This window comes from Apteryx rowi, unplaced genomic scaffold (assembly GCF_003343035.1).
Source record: "Apteryx rowi isolate R43461 unplaced genomic scaffold, aptRow1 scaffold_65, whole genome shotgun sequence".
NCBI classification, from domain to species: domain Eukaryota; kingdom Metazoa; phylum Chordata; class Aves; order Apterygiformes; family Apterygidae; genus Apteryx; species Apteryx rowi.
Window position 1 is genome coordinate 3,150,335 of NW_020450927.1, and position 24,969 is coordinate 3,175,303.

The 24,969-nt window shown below is 56.8% G+C and overlaps 1 protein-coding gene across 1 annotated transcript in view; it reads right to left on the reverse strand.

Moving 5' to 3' along the window:
- Window positions 1–3,028: 3,028 nt before the first annotated feature.
- The window catches only part of LMX1A (LIM homeobox transcription factor 1 alpha), a 47,434-nt gene continuing 25,493 nt past the window's right edge, over window positions 3,029–24,969 (reverse strand). The window contains exons 3-8 of the mRNA XM_026084749.1: window positions 8,068–8,300; window positions 4,383–4,552; window positions 4,061–4,138; window positions 3,884–3,953; window positions 3,519–3,689; window positions 3,029–3,189 (exon numbers count right to left, since the gene is read on the reverse strand). Of these exons, the coding sequence (XP_025940534.1) occupies window positions 3,029–3,189; window positions 3,519–3,689; window positions 3,884–3,953; window positions 4,061–4,138; window positions 4,383–4,552; window positions 8,068–8,300 (883 nt within the window). The remainder of the gene's footprint in view (window positions 3,190–3,518; window positions 3,690–3,883; window positions 3,954–4,060; window positions 4,139–4,382; window positions 4,553–8,067; window positions 8,301–24,969) is intronic.

Genomic DNA, 24,969 nt, shown 5'->3' on the forward strand with positions numbered 1-24,969 from the left:
ATGTTTTCTTCACGCCATCAGACCATTTTGGAATATTGTGTTCCATAGGTTGGACTTTGAAAGCATGTTATACCACAGGAACAGCAGAGCAGCGTCAGGCGAAAAGCAGGAAGAAGAATGCCTTGTTTTGAGTGTCTCAGACAATGACTTGTGGGTTTCTGGTCTTTTTCACCATCCCCAGTTTGCTGGAATCAGCACGTATTCACAGAGCGTCTCCATGTCAAGGAGCTGTGATAAGAGCAACACCTGTTGGGAAATACCCACCCCCATCTTTCTGGCAGTCCTAATGCGGAGCTCCGCGTGGYCCTGGCATGGAGAGTTGGGGTTCATAGTGAGGCGACAGTCCAGGTGAGAGCGCTCGTGGGGTAACCTGGCCTGCAGCAATGCCACCCAAGCCTGGGGCCCCCTGCGCTGGAGGGGAACGGGTGCCTCCCAGCCATGCTCTGCTCTGTGAGCTTTCTGAAACAGCAGCTGGGGACACTAAGGAGCTAAAAGATGTGGAGGAAAGGCTTATATGAAAAGTTAAATTAAGACCCTTGCTCTCACCAGACCTCCAGAAGCCCTGGGAAGGTCATAGGTCTTATACCCTTTGCCATCAGCTGGCCTAGGTGTCTACTCCTGGTCCCAGGGCACAGGAGGGAAGCAGGGGCAAGGCCAGCGGAGTCAGCCATTCCCCTCAGTCATCACATGCTGCTCTTAGTACCACTGCATCCTCTCTGCCATCTTCAGCCACAGCCACCGCGGCAAGTTTCATTTGCCTGGGAAACTCTCTTGGCAGACCAGAACTCATTCATTCAGGAAAGGTCTTTGCTGATATCCTTGCTGCCCTGGCTTGTCCAGCTTTCCCTCAATTCTAAGAGCATAGAAATATTGCAGGCAAGTGAAAATATGAAGCAGTGTTTTTTGGTGGTAAAAGCACAAATGAGCTCATGCAGAGAGCTGGGAAACAGGCAAAGATTTTTTCTATTTCTCTTTTTGCCCATCCCCTTTCTACAAAATCCTTCCTTGTATTAAAGGAGGTCGCCTGGTGTCTGGCCTCCCTTTTTCTTTGGTCATTTTGGGTGGGAGTCATCTCCACTGCCTTTAGATGTCTAAAAGTTGGTTGTTTATAGCTAAACTAGTCCTCCAAGGTCCTGCTGTGCTTGGTGGAGAGCCCAGGAAACCCCTCCCTGCCACCGCGGCTTGGTGTCAAAGACAGATCTGCCAATCTCTGTCTATTGGCAACAGGGGAACATCAAGGATCAGTTTAGTCCTAGACCAGAGAGTACTTGATATCTAAAGCCCAATGAGCAGAAACTTCCCCTGCTGTCTCACTATACCCTACCCAACACCTTTCTTTCTTTGGAGATATCCAAACCTTTCCCTTTATGAGTCACTGGGACACCTCACACAAGAAGAGACCAGGCATTTTTGCAGAGTTTTTTTTTTTTTTTTTTAATTTCATCTTGGTATGCGATTTCTGACAGTGTGTCAGCATCTCCTGCTGGGTCAGCCACCTCCAGACCCCATTACATTCAGTGTCAGCTCATACTGTGGCGATGAGCCAGTGTTTTGAGTCTCACAGTCACTTGCATGTCTTTACAGGTTGTTGTTTACATAACTTGTGAACAGCAGCGCAAAAGGACACAACGCATGAAAACTAGAGTAGGGATGAGGTGATGGTCAGCTGAAGGCTTGACTCTAAGGAAAACTTTCCCGAGGTTCCCATGGCTTCTGCAGAGATGACTGAGCATGTGGGTAGGAAATGCAGGTCTCCTCTCCTTTTCACCACCAGCTTTGTCCCAAAGACCCTTGGGAGATGACCTGGGCTGCCAGGCTGGGTGCAGGCGCCGGGCACCGCTGAGCCTCCACCCAAAGGGATTCACAACCCGAGGGGAGCGATAGGGGCTGCTGCATTTCCTAGAGTCCGGACAACCACTCAGTTTTGCTGTCCCCATCGACCTGCTGACAGAGGCAACAGGCTCCTTTGCCCATGCCTGGAGCTGGCCCTGCCTGGCATTTCAACTGCCCTTTAAAACCAGTGGGGCAACCTGAGAGCACCAAAAACAACCAACCCCAAAACCCGAACCTATCGCCTGAAATGAACTGATGTTCCTTGCCTGCCACTGGGCTTTTGCAACCTAAACATAACGTTTATAAAAAGTAAATTATTTCATCTTATAACTTAAGTGCATTGAGTATTTCCTTAAATATGGTTCACGCTGAAAATAAAGTTACTTTTGCTGTACAGTAAATTTCTGATAGACTTAGAAATAAACTTTGTTGATACAATCTGTCAGGTGTGCCTGTGCAGTATATTACAGACAGCCACACGGCTCCGCACACACACACACACGTGCGTGCCCACACACACACACACATACACACACACACACAGCCCCCACCCTCACGGATGGGGAGATGTTAGGGTCTCTACGTTTCTATATTCGCATGGGAACATCTATCTTAAAAGTCCCTGTGTTTAAACAGCGAGCGCTCATGCCAGTTGAGCAACAGAGGGAAAAAGCCACAGCGGACAACACTGCGTAGAAAATTTTCCCTGTGTTTCCTCAAAATGTTGTCAGCTTTTCAAATCTCAAAGCCAGGCTGACATTGCAAATTCCCCCAACAAAGATGAATAATTTGCTCTTTCTGCTGTTAGGACCAAAGGTCGCACGGAGAAGATACAGTGCCAGGACAGCCTCGCAGGAACGTTTTTCCCCCTCGTGGCTAGTTTCCCTCCCCCTACCTTTCCCCATGCCGGAATTAGAAATTGGGGGCCACGTTTGAAATTTGAAAACCCACCAGCCAGCTGCAATGAACGCTCCTGTCTCTAATCCTAGGAGTCTAAGAGAAACATGAAACTATGCAACCCATAAGTTATTCAGTCCTTGGGAACACCAAGCTACAGAACATTGTTTGACAGCATCCCAGCAGTGTCGAGTCCCCCTCCCTCCCAAACCCCTCTTGCCTGCGGCCTCGGCAGCCGCTCATCGGGTAGCGCCGCGGACACGCGTGTCCGCGCCTGCCCCGCGGGGGGAGGCGACGCTCAGGACGTGAAATAGGAGCTCTGCATGGAGTAAAGGTGGTCGATGGGATTCCCCACCCGCGACTGCAGGGGTCCCGCGTCCGCCGTCGCCAGGAAGCAGTCGCCCAGGTTGCTAAGTGAGGTATCATCGCTGTCCAAGTCATGGAAGAGGGGCTCAGCACCTGCACGAGCAGAAGAGAAGCAACGTTGAAGGGCTGCGCGCTGAGGTAGCTCTGCTCCCCCCCCCCCATCTGCTCTCCCTGGTGCTTCAGGCTCCCAAAAATGCTGCGCCGTGCCATGGCCCACGGGCGACAGCCTCCAGTGGGACTGGCCCCCCAGGTCCACAGCGCAGCTCCGCTGGCCAAGCCCTGCTCCCAGAAGCTCCCCAGGGCATGGCCACACAAGGGGAGGAAGCCCACCGACATCTCCTTCACCCGCGGTGGGGAGCATCATCCCTACATGACCGCAGGGGTAAACTGAGGCATGGCAAAAGCGCCTCTCAGAGCCTTACCGTAGGGGTGCATGTGGTCCCCGGGCATCTGCGGCGGAGTGAGCCCTTGCCGGAAGGGGTCGGAGCTGTAGACGCTCTGCTCCATGCCCAGGAGCTGCTGTGGCGGCGGCAGCGAGGTGTATGGGTTCATGATCCCCTCCAGCCCGGCGTTGCCACCTCCGTTGGGCTGGGCTGCAAGACGAGAGCAAACCATCGGGCTGCTCTGGGGTTGCTGCTTTTCGAGGAGCCCCAGCCCTCCCCTGCAGGGCCCGAGGCGCGGGGTGCTCGGGAAGCCTGGAGGGGATGTTCCCGTCAGGGACACCCTGAGCACGAGGAGGAGGGCTCGCGGGGGCGTGAGGAGGGCTGGGTGCAAGGTTTCAGGGTACCTGAGCTCAGGCGCTGCGTGTTTTGCTGATCCTGCTGCTGCTGCTGCTGCCTCCTGGCCAGTTTCTTCATCTGAGTGAGAAGAAGGGGCAAAGGCAGGGGCGTGAAATCATCCCCCCAGCAGAGCAAGGAGGGAGGGAGCCCCCAGCACCCACCGGGGTTGTCCCCGCGCCACCCACCTTTGCTCGCTGATTCTGGAACCAGACCTGCACCACGCGGACGCTCAGCCCCGTCTCGGCCGCCAGCGTCTCCCGCACCTTGGAGAGAGGACACAACAGCAGTGTCTCAGTCAGCTCAGCAGGTCTGCTCGGCTTCCCAGGGCGGCTTTTGGAGGGGGCAGAGCAGCTAGGACAAGCCCTTGCCCCGTGTCGCAGGACAGCACCAGCCAGCAGCCGCCCCTGGAGCTGGGAGCTTGCCAAGCGCCGGCACTGCCGCCGGGGATGGAGGCAGGCAGGACCGCGAGCTTTCTGGGGCAGGTGCCCGGCCCTTCTCTCTCCGTACCTTCCTACACGGCTTGGAGGAGACCTCAAACGACGCCTTGAAGGCCCTCCGCTGCTGAGTGGTCAGGATCGTGCGGGGCCGCTTGGGCCGCTTGTGGTCCTTCCCATCCTCGGCACCCTTCCCTGAGGCTTGGCCCATTTTGCAGACGCTGTCTTCGTCGTCGCTTTTGCCTGGAAAAGAGAAAGCGGGTCCTTTACAGACAACAGGCAGCACAGTCCATATTCCAGCATGTTCCAAATAATCTGGGGGAGTTTAAATGCAAAGATTTGAGCAGCTGCAGTGTGAAACTCTAGAAACACCTCATTTTCACTGCATCCGACCCAAAAGTGGGTCTGCCCTACAGGCATTTCCTTCCAGGCCACAGCGGGGGACACATCTGGGCAGAGACAGCCAGGTCACATCCATGCTAGTGAATGAGCGATGCCAAGGACTGTCCTCCAGCTCCAGGGCCATCCATGCAGCACAGCTGGTGTCCGACAGGTTGCTGGTGTCCTCCCAACCCCATCAGGGGTGGCACAGGACAAAACCGTGCTGGGGCTGTACTAGACCCAAAATGGTGTGGACAACCACCATACAGGACCTCCTCAGTCCTTATTTTCCCTACCACAGAGATCAGCTCCACTTAAAGCACAGTTTTAATCATAAATCTGAGGGGTGTCTTTGCTTATATTTCTCCCCACCCATGACCTTTCTTAAAATCTCCCTCGATAAAAGCCCAGACCACTTCAAGTTTCACTCCTCCGGTACTTGCTGAAGCAGCTCTCACTGCTCGTTCGCATTCCTGGGGACTGGTGTCTAATTCCTCTCTGCTCTCGGTGCTGGGGGGCTTCTGGGCACGAGCCGCTACGGGAAAGCAGGCTGCATTACTCTGCCCCTTACCAGCCCTCTTTATTTGCGACTCCGCTGGGCAGAGCCCGGGCTGCTCCCGCTGGCGCTGTGCTCTTCCAAGGCTTTCCCAAGGGAAGGGAGGCAACGCTGCCAGCAGAGGGAGGGGGCTTCCCGAAGCCCGTTACCGGATTCCTCCACGCTGCTGGGATCGCTCCGGGGGTGGCTAACCCGCTGCCCTTTCCTCGGTGCAGGCACAAATATGATTTCCCTGCTCCATCTAGCTGCCTGGTTTGCTGAAACTTGAAAGGGTTTAATTGGGATTATAGGGGGGTAGAGGGGTATATGGGGGTAGAGATTTGGCAGATATCAGGGAAGGTGTCAATTGATGGAGACATTTAGGTGCCTAGACCCCGCTGCACTTTAACAAGAGGTGGCCGCCCAAACGCCTCTCCAGCCACCAGTCCCGCCGGGGACCAGCTCAGCAGGGGGGTGCTGGAGGCTCACGAACTAGATCGAGCAAATAATGCTCAAAAAAGAGTGCTCCAGGAGGGGGGAAACCCAGCCTCGAGCGACCCCCCCCCCCCTTCCCCTCCGAGCCCTCCCTCCCCAACACCTGCTCCCCAAATCCCTCCAAGTGCCGAAGAAAAAAGAAGGAGCAGCGGAGCCGGATTTGGCGGGGGTATTACTTTTAATTAACTCTCCCTTTCAAGCCTCTCCCCGAACGAGGGAGAAATTAATGACCGTCTCGGGCCGCCCCTGACGTCACATGGGAAAGCGCCGGGGGCCGCGGATGTTGTGCGGCGTGCCCTCGGCACGACCCGCCGGCTCGGCGGCAAGGGCGAGCGCCCCGCTACCCGCCGCCGGGGAAGGGCCATTCTTCGCCTGGGAGGATTTAGGGAGAGGAGAAACGCTAGGACGCTTTTAATTGGAAACCGGGCTCCTCTTTCAGAGGCGCTTGTTTACTTAGGCTCGGCCGCGGAGGCTCAGGGGAGGCGGTAATTGAAGCGAGGGTTTGGGAGATTACGGGCAACATATGGCTCGCTTTTTATCTGCGCTTTCTCATAAAAGTGGCCTTTGGTGCGCGGGGGCCAGGGCAGGGAGGACGGGGGGCTTCAAAGCGGGGAGCCCGCACCGCCTGCCCGCAGCCCCCGGCGGGTGCCAGGGTCCGGGCTGCGTTTCCGACCGGCCACGGGCTTGCACGGTCCTGCTGGCTCCCGCGCCGGCCCTCCCGATCCCGCGGGACCTGGCCGGAGCCTCCACCGAAATCAGTGCTTCCCCTGGAGATTTTTTGCTACTTAGTTCTCATTTCAGCCAGAAACGCTGGAAGCGGAGCCGCAGGACGTGGAGCCGCTGGGGAGAAAGAGCTCCCCGACCCTTCCCAAGCTGCCCTTTTCCCCCGCTTGGAATAAACCCAAAGCGCTACGGGGACAGGAGGCCGCTTCGCTTATTTTCTTGCGTGACATTTCCTTGTTGGTTCCTATTTTAACTAGAAGAGATTGCATATCCCATAAGGAAAAATAATAATTCGTCAATCAATTAAGAGCAGAGATGGATGTTTTCCAAATGGACTTTCCCAGGCCTAATCCAAGAGCCAGAGCCAGTGCAATGAATCTCTGCGTTTTCCTGCCTCTTCGTTTACTCCAGCATTGGACAGTCACTCGCTGGCCTTCTTCGGTGACCTCCTCCTATTTCCTCACTGATTATTTTTGCTTTTATCATCATTATTTTGGGGGAGGGTTTTTTTCCCTTAAAGCAGACAGTCTCTCCCAAGGCAGAGCCACCCGCAGACGGCACCGCAAAACCGCCAGGCTCTCGCTCCGCAAGATCACAATATTAAAAAGCAGTGTAGGCTTTGGGCAGTTCTCGCAACACCGGCGCCAAAGCCGTCACCGTCTCCCCAGCCACCGTCCCGAGGCGCGCCGGCGAGCGTGGGCGCTGAGCGGGACCTGCCGCTCCGTGCCTCAGCTCCCCCCTCCTAAGAGGAGCCGGCGATGCTCTTTTTCCCCCCGGTGCTTTGTGCTAGTGGGAAAAAGGCAGGCTGCCGCTAGCGCGCTGGCCGCCCCTTGCAGAGCACGGCCTTTCAAAGGTGAATGCGCCCTCCGCAAAGCAGATTTTCCTCTGATGACGGTTTTTAAGAGGAGCCGAGCGTTGTTTGGAAACCCGTGCACAACGACGTGACCCAGGCAAATGGCATGTGGCCACGGAGCCTTGCTAGGAGCAGGGGTCTTTTGGGACATCATTAGCGCAAAGATATCTGCTAACAGTTCATTTTTTTACCCCCCCCCTCAGCCTCCGTTGCTGCGTTTTCTTACTAAATTTGTCTTCCTGGGAAACACTCAAATATTATTTTCATTGACTGTAGATATGTATTGAAATGCTCATCTGATGCTCAGGGCAACCTAACCTCATTAATAGCCAGAAAGTTTCCCCGGTATTAGCGCCCGGGACGGAGCAGGACGCCAGGCGCAGCTTTGCTGCAGGAAGCCCCTTCCCCTGCGCCCACCTCCAGCCGCGGCTCCCGGGGCGGCCGGGCACCCCGGGAAGGGGACAGACCAGGAGCAGAGACAGGGCGGCACGAGCAGGAGCACACGTCCAACGCGATGAGGAAGGTCCCCAGAGCATCCTCCGGGCCTCCTCTGACGCCGCTGCCCAGGTCCCCTGCTCGCATCCCTGCGTGCAAAGCCCCGGCCAGGAGGCACTCCGGCTGGAAACGGCTTTGGCTGGAAAACCCAGAGGGGCTTGTCAAGCTCTTCCCTGCTGCCCGGGGGACTTGGCCGCCGGGGGCTCGGGGGGCTGGGGCCGAGGCGGTGCCGGCGGCCCCGGGGCGGTGCGGCGGCCGGCGCGGGCGGCCCCTTACCGGAATCCGACAGAGCCGGGCTCACCAAGCTCAGCAGCTCCCGCTCCTTCTCGTAGTCGCCCTTACAGAGGAGCTGCCCTTCCTTCAGCACAAACTCGTCGCCCTTCTGCAGGCGCCGCTCGCAGACGCAGCAGCAGAAGCAGCCCAGGTGGTAGACGCTCTTCTGGGCCCGCATCACCAGCTCGCTGGGCGCGATGGCCTCCAGGCACCCGGCGCACTTCACCGCGAAGAGCCTGCGGGAGCAAAGAGAAGGCCCCGGTGGGACGCCCGGCGGCGAGGAGGGAGCCCCGGGGCGCCTGCAGCGGGGAGGGAGCATCACGGCCACGTAGGGTGGGGTGGGTGTCAGCACGGGATCTCCCCTGCTCCCCCCAGCAGCCGTCAGGGCTTTGGCTGTGCCGCGGGACCTGGCGCAACGGTGTTGGCGTCCCCGCAGTGACCGGGTGCAAGCTTGCCCTAGGCCGATGGGGGGGATGCTGTCTTTGGGCCAACTTTGGCGTTGCGGGTTGACCTATTGCAACATTCGCCATCAAAGCAGGCAGTGGACGAAGACCCCAATGTCTGGATGCTCCAGGTGAAACCAGACAGGTGTCAAACCTAACGCACCAGCTACCGTCACATCAGGACATGGGCACACCATGCCCACGTGAGTTTTATTAACTCTGCCCATCCACCTGCCTCACAGGCCAGCTCACAGTCCACTTCCCGGATGTAAGGAGGTGCTGAAGGCTGCAACACCTTTCGCAAACTCATCCATGACCACCAACAAGCACCTACAAAAACCAGCCTGGGGCTCAGGGTGATGGCCACTCTCTGCGGGAGACAGGGAGAAAATCTTGCTCCCTGCTGTTGCTGGCAGATCTGGGGTGTGGATATGGGCCCCACCATGCCCAAGGCCCAAGGAGATGGTTAACAGGGCAAATAATAGCAATATATGTCTTGCCTCCTGCAGGGAGCACCACAGTAAAATCAGTGTTGGCCTGAGAGGACTTTGAAGGATCTGGAGCTAAAGCCTGGGCTGGATGCTTTAAGTGAATGAGACGTTTCCCCCAATACGGATTTTTTGTGGTACTAAACCAGAACCTCTTTGTCATCCCCAAATATCTGTGTTTTTGGCTTGGGCCCCATAAAGAAAAACTTCCTATTTACCCAACGTTGTTTAAATATATGTGGGAACTGTACTTTATTATTCCCCTGTCTGGATGATTTTGGCCTCGAAAGAGAAGCTGTAAGTCAGCAGCACATCCTGCAGAGGTTATCTCAGAGCATCTCCCATCGCCCTCCCCGGAGATGCCCAGGGACCGGGCAGGGAGAGGGGCGCATCCAGGCCTCCTGCAGCCCCAGCCTCCATGGGGAGCTCCCGCCGCCGCGGCCCAGGTGCGACGCGCATAGCCTCTGCGGCCACGACCTGTCAGCGAAGAGGCCTGGAGGGGATGCCTGGAGTTTCTTGTTGCGTTCATATTTTTATATTTAAGAAAAAGAGACATCGAAGCTCTGCTTAAAGAGTTTAAGCAGTTATAAATGCCCCATTTCCTTTGAACATCTTTCCCATCCCAGAGGTTTCCCGCAAAACGGCGGCAAAGTTGCCTCCCCAGAGCCTCAGAGCAGACCGATTTAAAACATTTTTTGCTCTTACCAAAAAAAAAAAAAAATCCCACGCAGGAAATGAAAAGTGCTGAGTCAGCCCCATTCCAATAAGGAGAAGACCAGATGTATGCAAAACCCTTGCAGCAAAACAATCAGAAAAACGGGAAATGTCTTGCATTTATGACCCTGAGCAGATTATCTGGCTCCAAACTGGCCTGGTTTGGGTGGTTATATGCCTCCCCTGACACTACTGTCTCCTGAACCTGCTTTCCGAGCACCTTGGTTTTTCATGTGTGCATTGCCACGACTGCGCTGACAGCCAGGCAGGGCTCGCCGCTTGGGGAAACTGAGGCGCAGAGCGTCGACCTGCCAGATCTGCAGCACCGAGCACGCAGGGGGCTTTGCAAAAGCTCCCCCGCCGCAAGGGAGCACGAGCCTTGCTGCAGCCCCCGAGCTGCCAGCTCCTATGCTGCCGCGCTCTCCTGAAATCCCAGCCGGGCGCAGGCTTCATTTCGCCTCGGTTTAGTTGCCCAATAGCCGGATAAATAACGCGGTCAGCTGTGCAAACTGCCCGAGGGGGCCGAGGGGGCCGGGGCGCGCAGGCAGCAAGCCCGTGAGAACCCGCAGCAGCTGGTAGCATCTGTGCCCCGCTCATTAGGAGCCGATTAACCGCTTCCTCTCGCGGCGCTCCCTGCCGCGCGGAGGCAGCGGGCCGTGGCAGAGCCGCGCGCCGTGCTGGCTCGGAGAGGGGCAGAGACCGCGGCAGGAGCCTCGACGCGCACCTGGGAGAGGAGCCGCTCCAGCTCCCCGCGCGGGAGTTATCCGCAGGGCATCGCCTCCTCATGCTGCCCGGGCTGGGAGCGGGCTCCAGCTCCTGGCAGCTGCTGGACAGATGTGCGCACAGCTGCCTGGGTGCCACAGCTGGCCRGGCGAGCCACCCGCCAGCTGTTGTCTCCATGCATTGGGGTTGGGGTGTTAAGGGACAAGGATGGGGCCTCCAAACACATCCTCCTTCTTCGGCATCAGCTCCCTCYTGGTGGCTTCAACCCAAGCCGTCGTGCCGGTCTGCAGAGCCCGGGAACCACACGGGCTCGACTAGAGGGCTGGGTTTAACCGCAGCTGCACAGCAGGATTTCGCAGCTAAACAACTCCAGAAAAGGCCCTCCAGCCTCGCTGCAGCGGCGTGGACGGCCGACCACATCCGCGTGCACATCCGCGCGACACGGCGATGGGCACGGTCACCTGGCGGATACAGCCTGGCTCTTTCCCAGGCTTTGCCGTAACGGCTGCGGCGAGCGCCGCTCCGCGGAGACAAGCTCTGCGCTCACAGATGCACGCCGCAGCGCTCTTCCCACCCGCCGTCCGAACCCTGGACACGTCCGGCAAATCCCCCAGCACACCAGTGAGCTCATCTGCCGCGGCCGAGCGGGGGGATACGTGTGCTCCGATCCGCGAGCAACAGCCACCTGGAAAGCATCCTCGCGGCAGCGCTCCCTCCCCGCCACGCTCTGGCGAGCGCCAGCATAAATCAGCTCGCCTCCTTCCTGACACCTCCCTCCGCGCCGGGGCCCCGCGGGGCGGGTTTTTCCCTGCATCCGAGCCRGGAGAGGAGTCCGGCCGGCTGCAGCTCGATGAATGCACTGGGAAACAGCGGGGCTCTCTGCTGCGTTTGCTCCCCCCATCGGATGGGGATGCTTCGGAGCAGAGGACGTCACCCCCCTGCTAACAGGCTCTGCTTTAACTGGGGGGGCTGCAAGAAAAACCATCTGCCAGGGATGCCTCCGCCGCCTTTCCTTCCAGCCCCGTTCCCGAGGCGAGGACGGAGCGCTGGCGCTGGTGCCCAAGCTGCGGGGCAGCGCCCGGCGGGGCTCGGTGCCAGCTCCTTCCAGCACCCCGAACTTTTCAGCGCTGTGGGTTAAAAAAAATCATCAGATAAAAGGTGGGGGGTCAGGAGTTCGAAATTCCAAACAGTRCTGTTAGCCACTTTTCTTTGTGTATGTTCAACCTTAATTTCCCAGGTTTACATACAATCGTCTGTCTCTAAGATATATATATATCCGGAACGTCACTATGAATCCCCTGGGAGGAGAGGTGTGCATGTTCCCTTGAAAGGATCCCTTCTGAAGGGTCATTTATTCCAGTCCTAGCTCGGAGCAATGCAGGCTGGTGTTAACACTGTGTATTTCTGTAGTCAATTTGTATTTAATTATGTCTCTTTTATGTCAAAGCAGAGGTAATTTGTATTCATCCGGCAACACGGTCTCATCCTGTTTAAATGAAGTTTAAACCCTACCTGTTGGGATTACTAAGTGTTCTCAGTAATAATATACTGATAAGCTATTAAGTTAGTGCTGCCTAATCTTCATGAATGAATGGGCCCAAAATATCTGTTTTCAGTGCATTGATTAGAAAGCAATAAACCTGTGTTAACTAGACACATCAGCCTCAGCTGAACAACGGACTTTTCTAAGCCCAAAGCATTCAGCATGTTGCAAAAGAGGAAGGTGTTAGACCTAGGTAAATGATTGCCTAATATTCGACTCTTAAGGCCATGCTTAGGCCCGGAATAAATGGCTTAATTTCCAAACTGCTGAGCCCGCAGCAGCTCCCGCTAAGGTGAACGGGCCCGCGGCAGAGCCGTGAGCAGCCTCCGGAGATCCCGGCCTTGGCCGGGAGCACGAGCTGTGTCCACCCGCCTGCACCCGAGGGCAGCCTTGCCGGTGGGGGGCTTTTCTCGCACGGTCTCTAAAAGAAAATCAGTTTTCTTCTTCAAAAATGAAGGCTCTGTCAAGAGCTTTGCCCGCTGGCTTCCACGCCACTGTGGTTCAGGTACCTACAACCTATCCACGGGGTGCAGAAAGGACAGGGTGTCTTTCACCACCGAAAGCAGGACTGTCCCACCCCTAGGCGGCACAAGATGCAGAGAAATACCCAGAAAACTTCCCCCACAGCATGAAGCTATAACGCACGCCTCATAACCCCATGATAAACCCAGATCTATGGTACGAAAAGGCCAAAGAGCCCCAAAATTGCAACCTATCGCAGGCAGGGAGGGGGAGAGACCGAAGAAAGTGGCTGGTGGCCCAGGTCCCTGCAGTCACCAGGAACGGGGGGGCAGAGTGTGCATGGAAAACCCCACATGGGGATAACTCCTTGCAGGGATAATCCCATGCACGGATAACTCCCATATGGATAACCCCGTGCACGGATAACCCTACACATGGATAACCCCACCAAAGCACCCGTGGCCTGCCTGGGAGGAGGCTGGCGGAAAATTCTCTTCTAGTCCTGGATCAGGCAACTAATTTGGTGTTGTGCCTGAACAAGACACCCCAGCCAGGATCCAGAGATGTTTTTCTCCACCTCTGGGATCTTCAGCTCTACCCCACTATACCCAACTCCTTCCTGCTGCAAGCAGCAGACTACTGAGCAGATGCCGCATTTTGTCACTCCTCCGCCTCTTTTTTGYCCCTCTGAAGTTGCAAACGGGACTTTGAGGCTACATTTCTACATGGCGYGCTGCACGGAGGAGAAAAAGGAACGGCTCTGCCCAGGGCTGCCCAAGGCAAAGCGATCGTACCGGGGACTTCAACAGGTTTTAAAGCAAGAGCAAGTTGTCCACCCAGCCAAGGCAATGGGAGCACATGTATTTCTGTGATGCTAGGATTGCCACAGCTTCTCCTGCAGAGAGCAGGCTTTAGTTTTCAGGAGATTTTTCTTTTTTTTTCCATACCGTGGGGTTCAAAAGCTAAACCAGGCCCAGCTCACCGCCTTTGGGTTTGTTTAACCATGTATGAAGCTGCCAGGCGCGGGKGCAGGACACCCCGGTGCCCGGAACAGCTGGGTAACGCCACCGACCCGCAGCCCTGTCTGCAAGGAACGACCGGCCCCATCCTGGCGCTCCTTGATGATAACCCCCAACGCGACGGGCGCCGCAGTAAAAGCCTCCGCGACAAGCTGACACGGAAAGTTTGCAAATAAAAAAAAACCACTCGAGTCCGCCGGCCCRCCTCTCCCTCATTTTCTTCCCGGGGCGCAGTCGAACGTAAAGCCCCTTCGGTGGCGGGAGGGCAGCCGTCGCGGGGGCGCGCAGCATCGCGAGCGCCGGCGGGAGGCAGCGCTGGAGGGGCTCGGGGAGGCGGCTGGCGCTGCTCGCCGGGGCCGCGGCGACGGCGGCGACGGCGACGACACGACGACGACGATGAGGAGGCTCTGCGAAGGCGCCTTTCTGCCTTTTCTTTCTGAGCCGGCGGCGTGAAAGGGGCCGTGATTGACAGGCGCTTCCCGGCTGCCGTCTGCTCCCGCGCTGCCTGTGTGCGCCGCATACAAATAGCGGCGCCGGGAGCCTTCCCGCACGGGCTGCGGCGGCTCGGGGCCGCCGTTATTAAATAGTGACGGACAAACCGCAAACGGGCGCGGAGGCGTCCGCCGGCAGCGCTGCGGGGTGGGGAGCCGTGTGCCGTCAGCCCCCCGAGCCCCAGCGCTCCGCGGAGCGCGACCGCTCGCAGGAGCAGACGGGAGCGGCGCGGGAGGCGGGGGCGAAGGGCGCGGGCGCCTGCGGCCGCAGGGCCCCGGCCGCCGCAGCCCTCGCGCCGCGCCCAAGGAGGAAGGCGCAGGCTTTTTGCAGCGTGCGCTTTAGCGCCCGCTTCAGTCTTGCACTAAAAGGTCCAACTCTTTGGGGCAGGAGGGAGGAGGCGTCGCAAGGGGCCCGGCCCCGGGGGAGATCTGAGCAGCGGCACCTCTCCGACGAAAAGGCTTCCCAAACGGCCGCTTTGCCACGGACGGACAGTCTCCCGGGAAAAGAGAGGCGTGCTGTTAATAAYGTTAATAATAAGAACTAGTCGACCCTAGCAATAGACAGAACAATACCAAAATAATATCAGAAAAGGTTTTGGTCAAACGTCTGCAGTCTCAGTAAAAAGCGCAGTTGATTCCTGCTTTGAACAGAAGCAGCCTTCAAAATGCCCCCAGCCTGGGGTGGAAAGTATTTTTGAAAGCCCGAAGGTTGTGATTCCCACCCAGGGCCGCCGCTTCCGAAATCAGAGCAGCTTTGCGCAGGGCTGTTGTACGAAGGCGAGAGCAGCAAAAGCGTTTCCCCCCGATTCCCCAGCCACAAAAGGTGCCAGCGTTCGCGCGCACGCGTGTGACAAGGAGCAAAGACTACGCGGCCCCCCGGTCTCCCAGAGACCAGACAAAACTCGCTGCAGACCCGCAGCCACACGTGGGGTTCGCCAGGCGCGGGGGACGGCTAAACCCAGGAGCAGGCTGGCAGAGCCGGCAGCGCCCGTCGGAGGCTGGAAAGGCAGCTGGCGCGAGCAGGGAGCCCGCCGGGGAAGAGCCCAGGCGCCACGCACCGCGCGGGGAGCTGGGGGCAGCCGGAGCAGCGGCTCGCCGCACCGCGCCGCGGGGAGCGCGCAAGCTGGATTGAGTTGTCTTGGCACCGGCTCATCTTCTCACTCACTGTCACCGGTCGTAACGGGGGACGGGAGGAACGGGTCCGCGACGGGACGGCGGTGGAAAAATGCCAGTCCCCATCAACCACGGATCCAGCCCCTAGCAGGGCTCGGTTGGGAAAAAAATGCGTGCCTTCTGCCTTGCTCAGGGGAGGGGACGGCCCGGATGGTGCTGAGGAAAGGCCTGCGCAGGGGCTGCGCTGCTGCATGTGCCGCTTTGCTTGCGGCCAGCAGGATGCAGTCGCCAGGAGAGAAAGGTGTGTTTGGAGACGGGGAGGAAGCAGGGGGCCCCGCGTGTGCTCAGCCTTTATTAGGCACTGGAGAATCCACACCRCACAGAAATTTGGGGCAGCCGGCCGTGGCCATCCCGGGGCTCACGGCGCTGCTTTTCTCTGCTTGCGAGCGAGCGGGATAGCGCTGTTCCTTGCTCAGCAAGACCATYGTTTGCAAAAACAGGAAAGGACCCGGGGGCCTGGGGAAGAGCTGGGGCTAACGGGCGGCAGGGAGTGGGCTAGTGGGCTCCCGGGGCACGCGGAGGGCGAGCTGGGGGCAACCCAGCCACGGGCAAGCCCGAGGGGCCTCCGAACCCACCCACGATTTCCGAGCTCCCAAACTGATGCAGAAAAACATCAACCCTCTTCCACACCGGCCCCGGCTTTTCCGCCGGCGCGCTCCGAACGGCTTGGAAAGCGCTCCGGCGGCACGAAGGAGAGATGTCTTCTCCAGGCTGTTCGCCTGACCCTTCTCCGTCTCCAYGCCTCCCTCCCCCCGAGGCGGACAAGTGCTCGCTTTACTGCCTGGCAACCGGGCTGAGGCTAAGCTTGCTAAAATATGAGTGTTTTTTGGCTGGAGTACCAGAAGGCTGCAGTCCTACAGAGAGAAAAAAATTGAACACTCCATGCCATGGCTCCAGAAAGGGGAAGAATTAGATTTCACACCGAGCAGACTGGACCATGGCATTCTTTAGTTAATGCTTAACAAACGCCCAAACAAAAGCGGCCAACTTAGCTGCATGTTTGTAAAATGTATTCTCAGCAGATTCGGGTTTATTGGGGAATTCGCTCGCTTTGCAGCAAGTGGCGTTTTCCCTTTTTTTTTTTTTCTTTTAATTTCCCTTCCCCTCCCTCCCCCCAGCTCCAGTCCTCCTCATTCCTGCTGGCTGGATGCATCTTCCAGCGCTTCGAGGGGACATAGCAACCGGGGTTAAACGGCATTATTTTATCCAGGGTGTTAATRGGAGCTTGCCTCTCCCTGTCCTGGAGTGGAAGCTCTCCCCAGGGTGCAGCTGAGCTGCTACAGACAGGCTGGGGGTGGCGAGTCCTAAAAGCCAAGTCCTGGCCTGTCGCAAAGCCACACCTGAATTTTTAGCCCACAGCTACGTTCTCATAGAGGCTGGGGAAAGCGAACAGATGAGGTTAAGTCTGAGAGTCCTCCCCGCTCCCCATCCGCCTTTCTTCACTTAATCCAGCTCTTTCTGAAGGGTCCGAACCTTGCGTCCCTACYGCGACGTTGCGTTCAGCATCTCGGTTTGCCATGCCCCGCTGTCATCCGCGAGCCACAGCTGCGGCTGCAAGCAGGCAAGACCTGCTCTCAAAGCCAGAGCCCCCGCTGGGGATGGCCAGAGCTTGGAGGAGGGGGACAGCCCCGCTTCGGGCCCTTGGGGGGCCTCTGAAGGTGGTGGTGGGACCGGGCTGCTCCACGCACGGGAGCCCTTCCAGTCTCGGTGCACCCTGGCCAAGCGCCGGCCCTGGTCCTGCCCGGCGCCCGCGCAGCTCTGGGGTCGCTTCCTCGGTGCCCGGTGCCGTAGGAGAGGACGCCAGCGAGGAGAGGTGGACTGGTGAGGTGGTGGCAGATGGGGGACGTGGCACAGCAGAGAGGAGGACGGCTTCGGAGCTGGGGGGTTTAATGCTCCTGGTGTTACATGTGGAAACACCTGAGACTGCCAACAAGCGCCAGCGGCTTTCGATCCTTCTTCATACCAGAATAAAAGGTCAAGCAGGCACAAGGCTTTTAAGGCTRCTTTAATTCGCTCCATTTCTGACCAAGGATATACTAACACGAATTTCACCCACGGGGTCCTATAGGAGCTGATGAATCCCAGGCCCATCCAGGCCCTGAGGGAATCTGATAAAAATCCTCTGCTGACATCAGGAGGGGTCTCAGGGAGGAAGACCTCAGTCTCAGGGGTACGGCAAGGGGGGAAGGCAAGCACATTCTGGCCAAGAGCGGTGGCAGGAAAGGGAATACCTGCTCCAGGCCAGAAGAACGAGCCCAAAATGCTGGATTTATCCCGGGACCTTCCCGTTTTCCCAAAGACTGCTTGTTTTTGGAGACCAACTCTCCATAACAGACCGTAGCATTGGCAGGGAGCTGGCCCCATCGCAGCACCAACGCAGCTCCACGGCCCGTTGGTTTGGCAAGCAGGGGGGATGCAGGGAGCAGGGAGAGAAGCACAACGCTGCGTACAACCCCAAACACCATGCCAAGGATTTATCCCATCGCTTGCGCCCATACGAGCCCACATAATGGCAGTTCTGCTTCACAGAGGACGGATCTTCCACGAAGCTGACTTTCTAGCAGCAACCCCCTCCCCCTGTGCCCCCAAGAAAACACGGGTAATTGAAAAACCACAATATCACTAGTCAAATTTAATATTGAGAATGAGTGAGCGGGAGCCAGAGGTCAGAATTAATTACACCCCACCATATTTCAGCACACTGCCGCGTCTCCATGTCCTTTCCTAGGGGAGCAGTGCTTCCACAGAGAGGTCGACAGACATTATTAGAAAGGACTGATTTAAACGTACCCCCAGGAGCTTTTCAGCTTGTCTCTTCAGAGCCTTTGTTTGTACTGAGATTAATGGGGAGGCAAACGATGGAAAAGCAAAGTCACCATGAGCGAGAGGATGTGCCATCGCCACCACCACCCAATTTTGGCCAGCTTTGTAAGGAAGGCAGGAACAACTAGCAGAGAGGAAGCATTGTTCAGGTCATTCATTTTGCAGTTAAAAGTGCGATAACCTTGAAACCAATTTTGTTGCTTTCCAAAAAAATTGGAATTTTGGCTAAATAAAACCTGGGGTTGGTTTTCCTACCACCTTGGGGATTTTACACGCCCCCAGTCACCCACCCACACTTTTTTGATATGCCGTATCGTCGTGGGGGAGGGAACTCTTCTCAYTCTGTTCCAGCTTGCAGTACATCATCTTGCATTTCAGTGCATTTGGCTCCGAATYCATTGCAAACCTCCCGCGATGGAAAATGAAAATCTTTWAAAAAAAATAAAATAAAATAAAAGCTTTCTCTTTTCCGTTTGGAATTTCAAAGGGAGGATTAAAAACAAAAGAAAGAGCATTCAGACCAGCCAGAGAAGTTGCGAAACCTCCATCCTTGGAGACAGCCAGTGCTCGACTGGGCCCAGCCCTGAGCAACTTGATCCAATGCTGAAGATAGCTCTGCTTCAAGGAGAGGTAGGACCGGAGACCTCCCAAGGCCCCTCCAGCCTCGACTTTTCCATGATGCCATAACCCTAAATCAGCTTGCACAGGACGGCTTCCTTTTGAGGAAAGTCTAGCTAAACGAGGGTCTGCTTTTCAAGACCTCAAGCAGCCCACCACGTTTAGTTGGAGGTATCTCACCCACCTTTAGGTGCCTGCGCTGACCGTGTCAGGCCCCCCAGAAGCCAATGGAGAGCGCGATGGGGGCATCCAGCCCAGCCAAATCGTCCACCCGCCTCGGACCCCCCCACATCGACAGGGGCGGTTCAGGAATCGACCTACATCCGAGCAGGCTGGGAGCCGTAAGAGACCCAGCTCCCGACGGCTCTCGTGTCTCCTAGGTTACAATCGAGGACTGCGGTTTCCTTCATTAAACGCAAACCGCGCGTCCCCCCGAGGACTCTCCAAACAGCCACACACGGGGCCGCAGGACCCGCTCGCCGCACCGCCGCTTCCCCGGCGTTTAGCGTTCCCGGGGCGTTCGGACGGCCCCGGCCGCAGATGCGCTAACGCAGCAAGTTCCCCGTCGCTCCCCRACGCCTCGGCAGCTATAAAAACCGCTCGGCTGCGTAAAATTTAAACAGAGTAAACTAAGTCYGACGCAGAGGCCGGCTGTCCCGGACCAGCTCGGCAAACAGAGTCCAGCTCRCAGGGTCACGGGAATAAGCGGGGCCCTCGCAGCGCGGAGTTATCGGTCTCCCGTTAGCTTATTCCTTGCTTGCCTCACCGACGGTTTTCGCGTGCCTCGGCTCACCCTCGCGCGGGGCTTTGCCCGAACGCCGGCTGCGTGCGCTCTCAGGTCGCCRGGGCTGGTTTCCGCGAGGCGAAGCAGCTGCTGCGGTTCGCCGAACGCGGCCGCGCTCCAGCRAAGGCTGCGCTGCACACGGACACCTCTCCGAAGAGGCATCCTTCATTCACAGATCCGTGCACTAGAGAGCACTGTAACATGTGTTTCAGGGAAGTTTGTTAACTGCTCGGCTAAACAAGCGTCCTGGAAATGCCAGAGGAATATGCTCTGGAATGAATGGAAATATTCATCTAAAAAGACATTAAATTTAAGCCRTCTTTTTTCCCCTCCACTGGTCTCGTGTTGCAGTCCTCTTCTGCACGCGCTCTCAGGTTGGGGTTTTTTTTAGGAAAACAAATTCTTCGGCCGCGTTCTGCGATCTCAGCAGCGCCRAAGGCAGCCCTGCAGGCACACACCGCCGCGCACGCGCGCACGCGCACGCGGGGGGTTTCTCACCCGAGCCGCCGCCTGCCGAGGGCCCGGGCGTTCGTTAGCGCGCCCCAAGCGAGCCGCGCGCGGGGCCGGCCGCGGCGGGCAGCCTGGCCCACGGACCCCCGCCAGCAACCGGCTCCGGAAGAGCCGCTCTCGGGCGGCGCTGCATTTCGGGGTCCCACTTTCGGCCAGGGTTCAAAATTCGCTTTCTTCTTTAGAGCTGTTTGTTCTTCAGGTTGGGGAGGTTTCGGTCTCTTGAAAATTCAGTATTGCACCAGCGTGAACTCAAAGCTCTTTTCGATTTTGGCGTCGTGACTGCGTTTCAAGTTGGCTTCCGCAGCCGTGAACAGCCCCCCCCCCCCAAAAAAAAATGCTCTAATTGGTGCCAGTAACTGAGAAGCAGCCCCGGACCCTGATATCAGAGCGGGTCAGCACCGTCACTGGGGAAAGACGTGAAGAAAGCTCCAAAGCAGCCTGAAAGTGCTTGACACCGGAGCCGGTTGGGAATTTCCCCATAAAATCATTCCCCTTCCCTCTGCTTGCCCTTAAAAATATATATACGTACGCAGGTATGTACATACATAATTTTTTTCTGCAACATGTTTGTTTTCCAGTTTGGATTGAGGGTTTTGACAGTTCACTGGCAAGACGAAAGCAAGCAGGACCTCACGGGGGAGGGCTTGGGGGAACACGAGGCCCAGRGCGCCGCTGCGATCGCAGGGCCGTGCCCGGGGGTGCTGAGCAGCCTCGAAGACAGGGACGCCCAGCTCCGTGCTCCTGCCCGGCAAAGCGCCTCGGCGGGCCTCCGCCGCCCATGCAAGCTCCGCCATTCCCCAGCCAAAACGTTTTTCTGGAGCTTTTCGATCTGCAAACCTCTCTCTCTCTCCCCTCGCCCTTTTTTTTCCCCCTCTTTTTCAACCATTTTGCTTTGCACACCAGGGCAAGAATTCCCTGCCGGGTAGAAATCGCGGGCGCTGCACTCGGCCCGAGCACCAGCGGCTCCCGGCCGCCCCGCCGTCGCGCCCACGGCCCGGGGAGCACGTGCACGAGGGGAGAGAAGGGGACGGGGACGACCGTGCCCCCGCGCCGCAGCCCCCGCGGCACGGCGCAGCCCCTGCTCGCGGTTACAGAGACGCGGGGCTGACGCCCGGCTTGCCCGAGTACCTGAGCCGGCTCCCGGGGCGCCAGGAAGCGCTTTCGACGGATTAGAGTGTAAAAGCAAACAGAGCTTTCTCTAGGAAACAGGCTTCTGTCTCTAGTTTCCATGGGGTTATCGCAGCATCGGGGGCAACAGCCCTTCCCGCAGCCTCTGGCGGCCGGCGAGGCAGGATATTACTTTGTTGCTTATTCATTTTATTGCTTCTCTTTTCTAAATATTTGCTTGGCAGGGAAAGGATTCCCTTTACGCAGTATCTGTTCTTACAGGTCAATTGAATTTCTGGCTCTCKCAGTCCCTCTATCCCTCCAATTGCATTTGCAAAACAAATATTGATTGTACCAATTAGCTGCGAAGCCGTCGCGAAAGACGGCTGAGGGAGCCGGGAGCCCCGGCGAGCCCCACRGGGAGCAGCGCTCCGCAGCCCTCCCTTCACGTGCCGAGAGCCCTGGGCTCAGCTCCAACATCAGCTGAACGGACCAGGGGGACACGGGGGTGACCCACACCCCAAAGGGGTGCTAATCCTTCCAGCTACAGAGCAAAATCTTTGAAGGGTATTAAATTAATGTTGGGGTATCCCTTTGCACCTGAGACAATTAGCCTGAGACAAGCGTAAACTTCCTTGTGCCTGTTGTTGACTCTGGAACCTAATGATGGCAACCTATGGCCATTACTAATGCCAGTAACAGCAACAGCAAGTGCATCCAGGTAATAGGTTAGGCCCATTAGACACAAAAGCCCCCCATCCCCAGCAGAACATGAGAAGCCTTATTTCTTTTATTCAGACATTAAATCCCCAGCACACTGGAGCAGGCATGGGTAAGTCGCGCAATGCTTTCAGGCACGGGGTAAGTCATCGGCATCCCAGGGCGGGTGCTACTGCTGGCAAGGCTCAGGTGGAGGAGCCTTAGCAAGGGCTCTGCCTGCAGCCTGCCCAAGGAGGGAAGGAGCGACGTTCAGCGTTTCATTTGGAGGTTTTGCCAAAACCATCACTGTGACATGGAAAAAGGGAAAGGTGTCTTGGTAGAAAAACCAGTCATCATAAAATATTTCTGTGTTTCGCTTTGCCGTACTTTAAACAACTTTAAAAGAAAAATGATTTCACTGAATATGTTGTGTAGCTCCAGAGTCTTGAAGCGGGGGGGGGGGGGCATCTCATTTTCATCTTTTCTGCCACAGAACTGATACCATCCAGATTTATATTTCACCTCTCCTTTTTTCTTCCTATTTTCACAGTCTGTAATTTTCCAAAAATCTCCTTAATGATGAAAAAGTTACAACCTTGTCAAAAATAAAAAAAATTGGGGGAGCAGGGGGGGAAAGAGGCTGGCCCTTGCCAGGTTTTTCTAAAGCTGGGAACTTCTAATTTTCACATTTAAAAATAAAAGTAAAAACAAAGCGGACGCATTTTTAAAAGGAGGTTGGGGTGCGGGGGAGAGAACCCATTTCGAAGCCCGCTAGCAAAACTAACGTGGAAGTAGCGGAGAGGCTTCGGCTTCGCAGCCGGCACGGCCCCCAGGCAGCCCCGCACCAGCAGACAGGCTTTTTCCCCCCGCGGGTTTCTTCCCCACGTCGCTCCCACGCGGCACCCTGGGGAATTCCGCTGTTCCCCCGCGGCGGCAGGACGAGCGGATAAACCCACTGCCTCCAGCGCCGATGCCGACTCGGGATCGGGTCGACACCACGCACGGCCCGGTCCCGCCCGACGGCAGCGTGCACGCGTCCAGAGCTCGGCTCCGGCTCGGAAAGGGGAGGGCGGGAAGCAGCTTCTCCGTTAGGGAGAGGAGGAACCCGCTACAAACCACTCAGCGCTGACCTGCGTCTTGGAAGAGCGTGAGGCTGCTTGGCTCCGTGCGCTGGGCCCGGGCCCATCTCTCCGGTTTACAGCAGTTGAACTGAGCCCAAAGGCTCGTTAAGTCGGTGTCTCTGGAGCCGGTTACCCCGCCAGGACGTGTCATCGTAACGYGGAGCCCGCGTTGCTGTTCGAGGCGAACAGGAATTTGGGGCGAGGGAGAGGAGGGAGGCAGCCCCCGGAGGCCGGGGAAGCGCGGCCGCTCGCAGCGCTTCGCTCGGAAACTTGCAGTACCGGGTGCTGAAGGCCCTGCTCCCGCAGCCTGGCGACTGAGGGGGAATCTCACCTTCTCATAAGTTTCTTTTCATCCCCCCCCCCACCTCCCCCACTTTTAAAAATTAGCTTCCTAGCCTGCTTTCGGGAGGGGAAACCTTGAGCAGGCAAGTCCTAAGAGCTCCGAAATTAGGGGGCAAACAAAAAGAGCCCGGCATTTATTGTCAATTTGTTTTAAATGATATGATTGGAAAACCAATCTGAGGATTATTAATTCATTTTGCAGGCCTGCCTGCTGGATGCGTAGGAAGAGAGGACATGGACAGAGATAGCCCGGATCCCCCTCCCTCGTGCCGAGAAACAGGCATCTATTCCCTCCCAATGACATCTCTAAGAAGACATCGACGCGCAACCGTTGGCCTCCCAGTCCCTATCACCGAGCCTACTGAACCCGCTAAAGGTCAGCACCAAAGGCATGTCCAACACATATGGTTATTAGTTCTCCATGGGTCCAGCCACCCCTCCACTACAGCTGGGTGAACAATTCACAGTGCATAAATTTATCTAGCAGATTTCAGCCCACGTGCTGTTTGCTAATAGTCTGTAGAGAGACTATATTTTATCCCTTTGGGTTTCTTGGCAAGCGTTCAAGCTCCTGACCCTGATTTATTCGCAATCGGTCAAGAGCCACATTTCATCTCCGTAGTCCACGTCTGCAAGGAGCTATTTGAAGCATGTGACTCTAAGTCACGCAACAGCACCGCGGCACCTCGCCTTAAGCCTCCGCGGGCCGGGCCGATTAGGGGCTGGCCGGTTACTGTGGGAGCTACCACTTCTTCGCAGCACCTCCAGGAGGTAGCCAGGGGGGTTGTGTTCAAAAATAAACTCTGTGGGGGCAACTTTGCCTGCAGAGTCCAGCGCGGCTGGAACAAACCACACCTCTTCTGCGCACGAACGTGAAGGCAGCTCAACGTCCCGGCCAAGGCTGGCTCACCGCCTGTCCTTTCGCTGGACTCATCCCATTTCACCATCTACTTGCCTACCTATCTGCCTATTTATAGTCCTGCCACCCTGAAAGACTTTTGCACAATGCTTGAGCAGTTGGCGGGTAGCGCATACATGTGGGCTAGTGAATGCCGCTTTCTTACTGGAGAGTGGTGGCTCTTCCCTAACTCCTGGTCCCCAACCTCTTGTAGGACATCCTGGACTGTGGGGTGAATCCAGCCCCATAACCCTGCGCCCACAGGTCCTCCTTCCTTGCTTCTCCCGCACGGACGATGCTATCACAGCAGCACAGAGATGACTTGTGTTCTCAGCTCTGCCTTACGCTGGTTTCAGTCGCATCCATGGGACGCCATTTCTCCACCCACGAGCTGGAGGTGTTGCCCAAGGCGGTGTGCTCTCTAACGGTGACAAAGCCCTTTTCCTTCCCCTCCCAGGGGAGACTCGCAAGGAGAGTGACGCGTTCACCCGGCCTCAAAAACGAGACCTGCTCTTGACATCAGCTGGGAAACTGCTGGCACAGACCTGTGCAAAGAGCCACCCATCACTGACCTGGCCCCAGGGGTGCCAACTGCATCTCACCAAGTGCTTCCTAAAAGGGGAATTACGCCCAGCGCAGGGATGAGCATCCCTTTGTGAAGTGAAAACAGTTAAAATCACCAGAAAGGAGGGAAAGGCACAGAGGGATCTGCAGAAGTTGGAGAAGCAGAGCTTCCTGAAGGAACAGGGTTAGGATCAGCCCGATCCGACATCTTCATTGGTGATTGCAGTTCAGGACTAATTAGCATGTTAATAACATTAGCAGGAGATAATGAACTGAAAAGGATGGGAACAGTGCAGAATGATCTCAAGGGGACCCTTGAGAGATCAAAAAATAACAAAGGAAATTCAACTTGGAAAAATGCAGCTTCTGCATCGGGAGGAAAA